This window comes from Miscanthus floridulus, chromosome 1, assembly GCF_019320115.1.
Source record: "Miscanthus floridulus cultivar M001 chromosome 1, ASM1932011v1, whole genome shotgun sequence".
Lineage (NCBI taxonomy): Eukaryota > Viridiplantae > Streptophyta > Magnoliopsida > Poales > Poaceae > Miscanthus > Miscanthus floridulus.
This window is the reverse complement of record NC_089580.1, coordinates 104,190,404-104,198,895: the sequence shown is the minus strand read 5'-3', so window position 1 is coordinate 104,198,895 and position 8,492 is coordinate 104,190,404. Positions and strand designations below refer to the sequence as shown.

Below are 8,492 nucleotides of genomic sequence, written 5' to 3'. Positions count from 1 at the left end.
AGGAGCTTCTATGCCGAAGACAACATTTGGTAGAACGCCTTTTCGGTTGGCTCTGGCTCCTCCTCCTCATCCTCCTTCTCCTCCTCCTCCTCCGTAGGTCTTTCAGCGGACGTTGCTTTGTGAAAGTCACCTAACCATCCTGCTACCCCGCCATCAGCATCAAATGCCTCCAAGCGTGGTCTCACCACCTCCTCTCTAGTATGATGGGCTTCACCATGGAACATCCACCGGGTATAGTTTGGCGTAAATCCATACTTGCAAAGATGTTCCCCCATGATCTTCTTGTTTTCCTTTTCCTGTTTTCGCATTCGCTATAGGGACAGAATGTGTCTCTCACTCCATTAGCTGCCTTGCCAAATGCTTGGTTCAAGAAACCCTTGGTCTTGTCCATCCATTCAGGGGTGATCTCAGCCTGACTTGGGTGGCCCGTGTACATCCACTTACGGTTATCCATCCTCTAGCACAGGCCCGTAGATTGATAGGAGCAAGGTGGGCAAGTGTTCAGGGCCTCCAAAATTTAAGGGCCTCTGAATTTGTAGTAAGTACTAATAAATAATAGCTAATCTTTTAAATAGAAAAATATGTAGCATATCCAAAAAGGGCTTAAAAGTTGCAATCTCTAGTTTGTTAATTGGATCAACTCACCAACGTAAGGCCCAATGACCATGTCCACCAGCCTGCTTGGCAACTTAGCTTCCCAGGTTGTTCATTTTTCTCTTTGCCATTTGCTTTCTCGTGCCACGATACTACTATGCTAGCTGTTAGGGATGCTAGTGTGTTACTTGAGTACTACTTTTTACTCTTTTAGCATTAATATTTGATCTGTTCTTAGTAGTGTAAGACCCATATATATCCTAAAGCTTTATAATTAAGTGAAAGTATGCTTTGATTTTTCTCGAATTTTAGGGCCCCATCGTGTATTTTGTTCAGGGGCCTCTAAATCCTAGGTACGGCCCTGCTCTAGCATATACATGAGCGAGTAATATAACCACCAATTGCATCTAAACGGCGTGCCTACTGTCTAATGGGTGAGGATAGGTCCTAATCCCACCCGCGGATGCGTAGATGAGGTTAGTTTACATGCTCTACTCCGATCCGAGACAGAATTTCAGTAGCACCTCCCCACTGTTCTCCCGATACACGTCCTGGAAGGGAGAGTGTGTATCCGGAGAACAAGGTGGTGCCGAAACTCTGTCTCGGATCGAAGCAGAACATGGAAACTACCCCATCTACGCATCCGCAGGCTGTCCAAAAAAGTGGACAATCTAAAACAGATACGGTCTTAGATATGCGAAGATCCACATACCTCCAACCGTATTTGTTTCGAACGGGAGACGCCTAACTGGGTTACACCGATCTACGACAACGATAAGGAAGAGAGGTTATTTATACCTAGGGTAGCGGTGGAGTCAGGCTAGCGGGGCAGTGGCGAGGCGACGCTGTGCAGGCAGGACCGCAGTGCCGACAAAGATGATCGGGGTCGCCTACGTACTCCGGGTCCCCTCCGACGGGTCCTGCTCTGCAAAAGAAGAATTATAATACTATAAGTTGAAAATTTCGGCAGAACCTCCCCTGTACGGGGAGGTTTCCAAAACCTGCAAGAAAAAAGCCGGCATGATGATCGACAGAATATATACGGCACGAAGGCCCACACATCCACGTACGGCACGAAGGCCCACACATCCACATATGGCACGAAGGTCATCAATGACATACGAGGCACGAAGGCCGACAACCGGGGGGGGGCTTTATACCTTGGGTGGCGGTGGAGTCGGGCGACGCGGTGCCGGGGTCACCTTCGTCTCCAGCGAGGGGCGAGGACGACGGCGGGGACGAACGGCGAGGGGCGTGGCCGGCGGCCGAGGCTCCTCCTCCCCCCTTCTCCTTCCTCCTCTCTTCTCCTTCTCCCTTCTCCTTCTTCCTTCTCCCTTCTCCTCTCCACCTCCCTTCTCTCCTCTACTCCCCTGCTCCTCCTCTCCTCCACTCCGGCGGTTCAGGGCAGGGGGCAGCCGGGGCAGGGCACCACCGGCGGGTCCGCGTCCGGTGGCAGAGCGGGGCCAGGCCGGGGCCGGCTGCGTTGGGCGGCGGCGGGGCGGGACGTCTGGGTTTTAGGCATCGTACGTCACAACTTGCTCGGAAACTTCTAAATTTTTTACCACAGTCTCTACATGCGATGACACAACACCTCGACAAGTTTCGTGATTTTCAGACTTCGTTTGCATTTTATATAATTAAAAAACACTTTTTTAACAAGTTGGTGGTCATGTTTCGTGAAACAGATGTTCGAAATTTCACGAATGTCCCTGCACACGGCCTCAAAATACACTCAAAAACATTAATACCATTTTTTGAATCGCTAAATTCCAATATTTTATGCACCTGCAGTTCAAATTTACTTTTTCGAGAAAAATTCAAGTAAACATAAATAATTTAAAAATATACCAAAAAGTCATAGAAAAGTTCTAAATTGAAACATGTGCTTCAAGGTACTGTATAAATGCCACAGAAAAAATTTGAAAACAAAAAAAATACTTTGCCGAGTATCGGAATTGGCAGTCGACAAAGGAACCTCTTTACCGAGTGCCAGGCTAGACACTCGGCAAAAACAGCACGTTTGCCGAGTTCTAACGGCCAACACTCGGTAAAGGATGACGGAGGGGCCACCGGCGTCGCCTGAGGTATTTTGCCGAGGGTTATTCTTTGCCGAGTGTCCCTCTTTGCCGAGTGTTTGGCACTCGGCAAAGACGGGCTTTGCCGAGTGCGGCACTCGGCAAACTGCCTCTTTGCCAAGTGCCTGTGTTTCGACACTCGGCAAAGCGTCGAGCACTCGAGAAAGAGCGCGTCTCCCGTAGCGGTACCAGCGTGATGTCCTGGTGATGATGCCCCAGAGCAAGATCGAACTCAGACGTGGACGACGGTCCCGGCGGCGGCGGCACTCCGCTGAGGTGCAGGGAGACGAAGCCGGCGTTATCCTTGCTTTGGCCGTTTATAGATAGCAATGGAGCCTACAGAAGTACCCTCCTACCTTGAACGCACAGGACTCTATGTAGATGGCGTTCTTGCCGTTATGCGTCATCTTGAGCCGCGAGTAACCCTCGACATTGAACACGTGGTGCCCGGTTGCCGACCGTCGTTGCGGCGACGGTGGACACAGAGATCTATGGAGACGACGTTGGCGGCGGCATCGGCATCGGCATCGTGTAAGGGCACGTAAAAAAAAGCTCGATGGAAACGGCGACATCGCCCCGCGCCGATCGAATTGGGTAGAACATATATAAATAAATAAAGACTTCTAAAAAACGGGAACGATCTACGATCTATCGATGCCACGAGATTTTAGCTTGAAAAGATTTATATATATTTATATATATGAGCAAAAAAATACCTGCTCTTAATGAACCAAGAAACCTCTTGTGATTACACGGACAAAAAAATGTCTAGGACTCTGGCGGACAGATCTCCGTTCGTATGGCTTTTCCACTTTTCTTTATTTGTTTTTTGGTCCATTAATTAATGAACGTGTCCAATTTCTTTTATAACTTTCCATCTTCTATAGTGCGTCAGATTTTTTTTAATTCATGTTTGTGTTCCCTTCGGTTTGCTCGGTTGTGCCAAGTTGATTTTCTTATCTTCCTACCCTTGTTGTGTTCGATTTCATGTTGGTTTCGGAAGCGGTTTTTATCCAAAATTCCACCATCCTCATAAGTAGTTAGGAAAAGGCAACCGAGGCAAGACAAATCAGTAAGGAAGACGTGTGCTCTGTTTTTCATTTTCCTTTTATGTATATTGTGGTCGGATCGGGACTCTAGCTCATCCGATTTGGAAAACTCCTTCATCCGTGTCGGTCTCTAACTCTCTGACCATGCTTAGGAACCTTGAAGTGAAATCACCCTCCAACACTACATACGACGACGCGGTATATATGGGAGGAGGGGCGGCCCGGGCTAACAAATGGGCCACACCAAAAAAAAAAAAGCTAAAATTTTGCCTCTTTATTAATAGTTATAGATATAGTATAGAAAGACTATGAATATGCTAAGTTTTAACTTTTTTAGAAGTCAAAATATATTTTTAAATTAGTTTTTTATATTTTCATTTATTCGTAGTATTTTGCTTCGCAATGAAACGGCGAAGCAGCTGAGGCCCGCGATCTGGTCCAAACCCCTACGGTCCAGCCGCTCGAAGCCAAATCCCTCCAGGCTCCAGCTCATCACTCGCACCATCCTACTCTCACCTCAAGGTGCAAAGCTAAGCTTCTCATTTCCCCAAGCTTCTGTGTTCTGCCTCTGCCTCTGCCTCTCTGTGAGCACACTGCCATCACGCGCAATGGCGGCACTCCATCTGTCGCTGGCCCTGCTCCTTCTGCTCCCTTCCACCCCTGAGGCGACGTCCTCGGCGCTGCTGGGCATCAGCTACGGCCGCGTTGGCAACAACCTCCCTGCAGCCACCTCAGTGCCGCAGATTGTCGCCTCCCTGGGCGTCGGCCGCGTCCGACTCTACGATGCTGACCCCACCACCATCCGCGCCTTCGCCAACACGGGCGTCGAGCTCGTCGTCGGCGTCCCTGACGAGTGCCTCGCCACTGTCTCCACCCGAACCGGCGCCGCCTCCTGGGTCCGCTCCAACATTGCCCCCGCACTCCCGGCCACAAAGATCGCCTTCCTCACCGTCGGCAACGAGGTGCTCACCGGCGTCAACAGCTCCTCGCTGTCCAGGTACCTCCTCCCGGCGATGCAGTGCCTCCACGACGCGCTTGCGCAGGCCGGCCTGGACAAGCAGGTCGCCGTCGCCACGGCGCACAACCTCGGCGTGCTGGCCACGTCGTACCCGCCGTCGTCGGCCTACTTCCGCAAGGACCTCCTCCCGATGCTCTGCCCCATCCTCGACTTCCACGCGCGCGTGGGCTCGCCGTTCCTGGTCAATGCGTACCCCTACTTCGCCTACGCCGAGGAACCCACCCGCGTGGAGCTCGAGTACGCGCTGCTGGAACCCGGGCATGCCGGCGTCGCCGACCCGGAGACCGGGCTCCAGTACACCAACATGCTCGCGGCGCAGGTGGACGCCGTGTACCATGCCATCGCGGTGGCCAACAGCGCGGCGGCGCGGGCCGTGGAGGTACGCGTGTCCGAGACCGGGTGGCCGTCGGCGGGGGACGCCAACGAGACCGGAGCCACGCCGCAGAATGCGGCGAGGTACAACGGCAACGTGATGCGGCTCGTGGCCCAGGGGAAGGGCACGCCGCTGCGGCCGGCGGCACCGCTGCGCGTCTACATGTTCGCGCTCTTCAACGAGAACATGAAGCCCGGGCCGACGTCAGAGCGCAACTACGGGCTCTTCAAGCCCGACGGAACACCGGCGTACGAGCTCTCCTACCGCCTTCCGCAGGACAACACCACCTCCTCCTCCGGTGGCAGCATTACCGGCGGTGGCGGCTACGGGTCAGACAACGGCGGGTACTACAGCATCTCGGCCGCAGCCACGGCGACACTGGTAAGCTCTGCTCTCTTGCTAGCTGCTAATGATGGTTCACATGTAGCTCCTAATTTTCACTCCTAGCAACAGTGTGGCTGTGGTTGATGCTTGCTTTGAAATGATGGAATCGTTTTAAGAAAAAGGCTAATTTTGGATTTGTTGGAAAGGGTCATGCATTAGAGATATATATATTCTCTCTGCTGATATTTTTTTTCTTTGGCAAATTTAGTGCAATGTTGTAGACTTGGCAACTTTGCACTGCATTGCATCGATGCCGGATGCTTTAGTTAGCACTAAGGATGTCAGGGTACGTACTCCCTCCGGAAAAAAAATGAAATTTTCGTTTTCCGAGAAGTCAATCAAGTTGTACTTTGACCAAAATTATATAAAAAAGTATTAACATTTATGATACAAAATTAGTATAATTAGATTTGTTACAGAATATATTTTCATAATAAATTTATTTAGAGACATAAATGTTAATAATATTTATAATAAACTTAGTTAAACTTGAGAAAATTTGACCGGCACGGATCTCATAATTGCATTCTTTTCTAGACGGAGGAAATATAAAAGAACATGGCACAACCATTGTCAGTCAGATTAATTAATAACCCTCCTTCGAGGAAAGAAAAATGCATGACAATGAATGTTCGGTAACAATGAAGCAGAGAATGAATTTTCACCCTGTTCGTTTGATTGTATCAGCCATGTTTATCAATCATGATATAATGTTTTTCTCTCATAACAAAACAGCATCAGCTGACTTATAAGGCACAGAAACGATAAAGCAAACCGGGTGTTTAGCTTTCGACGTGATTCGCTTTTCGTTCTGCATTCCAGTCTAGGCACAAAACCAGAAATATGAGTAGGTAGCCCGGTAGCCAAAAACACATGGTTGAAAGGTGGAACCACCGATAATCGCCACTGATAAGCAGAACCGAGCTATTTCGTTTGCCGTCAGTCACATAACCTGCAATGCAATCATGAAAGTTGAGAACAACCTTCAAGTGGTCTATCTGTCCATTTTTCTTTTTTCTTTTTTTTTTGGAAAAATTGTCCATTGTTCTTCCGATTGGAACTTTGCGCCCCTTTTGCTCGTCTGCTGAGGTGTTATCCCTTTGTTTGTGCTTGCTAGGGTTGGTGGACATGGCCACAGGTAGCTGTGGCAGCATGTGTGGCTGTACGGGCCATGGCATTGTGACCATTAGCAGAGATCAAGTGGTGCCTGCCTGGACTTGGTGGATGGGAAGCCTCTGGCTTCTGATGGAGTCAGAGGCAACGTATGGTGGAGTCAGTGAACTGATGTTCTAGACAAACTCATTGATCGTGGTGATCTGCCCTCTCTCTCTGTTTTTTTTTTTGTCCCTTTCTCCCATGTTGTTATAATTGAGGTGTCACTTGTAATTGGTTGTAAACAAATGGGCTAGACAAATGACAATTAGACAGCCATATTTTTGTGTTCTGAAATTGAAATTTAGGGCACACGATCTTTTTGAAAAGATAAATTCTGCTAGCATCCGGAGCCAAGTTGTTTAGGTCCCGTTCGGCTTGCTGAAACTTGGCTGAAAAACACTGTTCTAGCTGAATTATTATGGGAGAAAAATACTGTTCTGGCTAAAAAAAGAAGCCAAACAAGCCGGTTTTAAGATAAGCCGAACGGGGCGACCTTGTTTGGTTGCATAGGGTTGCCAAATTGTTCAAATCTAACAGCAAGGCCTATGTGGCATCCAGTACCAAATTGTTCAGTATTATATACTTGTAAAAGTGGGGAAGCAACTTGCTTCGTCGCAAAAGAAAATGATCCATGTGGAAAGCCTGACACCTTTTGTTTGAAACACCTCCGCACAAAAGCTCACGAACCAGTTTCAAAATAAAAAGAAAAAGCTCTCGATGTGCAAGTGAACTGGAGGAATAGTTACTTCACATTTTTCCTTTAGTCTTCAAACTATGACTTCTTTGCTTTGTAAATGTGCTTTTTTTTAAGTATAAATATCAATACTTATGTTTTAATAGGCAGGTCATTTTAATTTTGTCCTATATCAAATTTCTATAAATTTAAAAAATATACAAAACATATTAACATCTATAGCACCAAATAAATATACATTTTATGGTGGATTTAATAAACTAATTCAATGTTGAAAATAATTGGATATTGTTTTATAAAATTAGTTAAAAATTGAGAAATTTCACTTGGTAGCAGTCTAGCAGAAAACTAAAACAACTTATATTTAGTAACGGACAGTGTATATATAACTATGTGTGATAGTATACTGCACATAAGTTGGTGCTAGTTTCTCAGCTTTGGATGCTTGTCAATTAGTGTATATTACTCCGGTTTATTGGCAACTTTTGATCCGGACAAAGGTCATCGCCTGCAGAACAGAATAATTTAGTCAGGTGTAAGTTACCGACGAAAGGGCACCTTTTATTATTACTTTTATAAGGCAGCTGACCTGAGTAGAGTGATCAAGTGAATCTTTGGGATGAGATGTGCTTCACGTGTGCTGCCTCTGGTTGTCTACTTTTTCTACTATAGCTCCATGACCCCATGACCCCAGCCCATATGGAGCCGCGCTATGCCCTCTTTCACTCTTTGGCAAGTCGGCAGTCAGGGCTTCTCCGATTGGTGTCTAATGATGTGTTTGGTTCGATGAACGAGGTGGTCTATTTTCTTCTCACTTTTTACTTTTCGTATTTGGTTCGTGGAATGGAATGAATTGATCCATCACCACATCGTTTCTTATAAGCTAATAATTAGTATTTGCATGAGGAATGAGTTGATTCCACTAAAATTCATGGATTAACTCATGATACATTATCTCATGAAGCATAGGGTGACTCCACAAACTAAACACTCCCTAAGTTTGCTACGTTTCAAATTATAGCTGCTAGAGAAAGTATAGCAAGTAAAATTAAAGCTACATTTATAATAAAGTTTAACAAGAAAATAAGTGTACAAAGATGTATAATAGGGTGTGAAAAAAATGACACACTTAGTTACGACAGTTTAACAA

The 8,492-nt window shown here is 47.0% G+C and overlaps 1 protein-coding gene across 1 annotated transcript; it reads left to right on the top strand.

Moving 5' to 3' along the window:
• The first annotated feature begins 4,271 nt into the window (after nucleotides 1-4,271).
• LOC136490310 (glucan endo-1,3-beta-glucosidase 11-like) lies at nucleotides 4,272-6,917 on the top strand. Its single transcript, XM_066486764.1, has 2 exons — nucleotides 4,272-5,490; nucleotides 6,611-6,917. The coding sequence occupies exons 1-2, from the start codon at nucleotides 4,327-4,329 to the stop codon at nucleotides 6,674-6,676; spliced, it is 1,230 nt and encodes a 409-aa protein (XP_066342861.1). The 5' UTR covers nucleotides 4,272-4,326; the 3' UTR covers nucleotides 6,677-6,917.
• The last annotated feature ends 1,575 nt before the right edge of the window (nucleotides 6,918-8,492 follow it).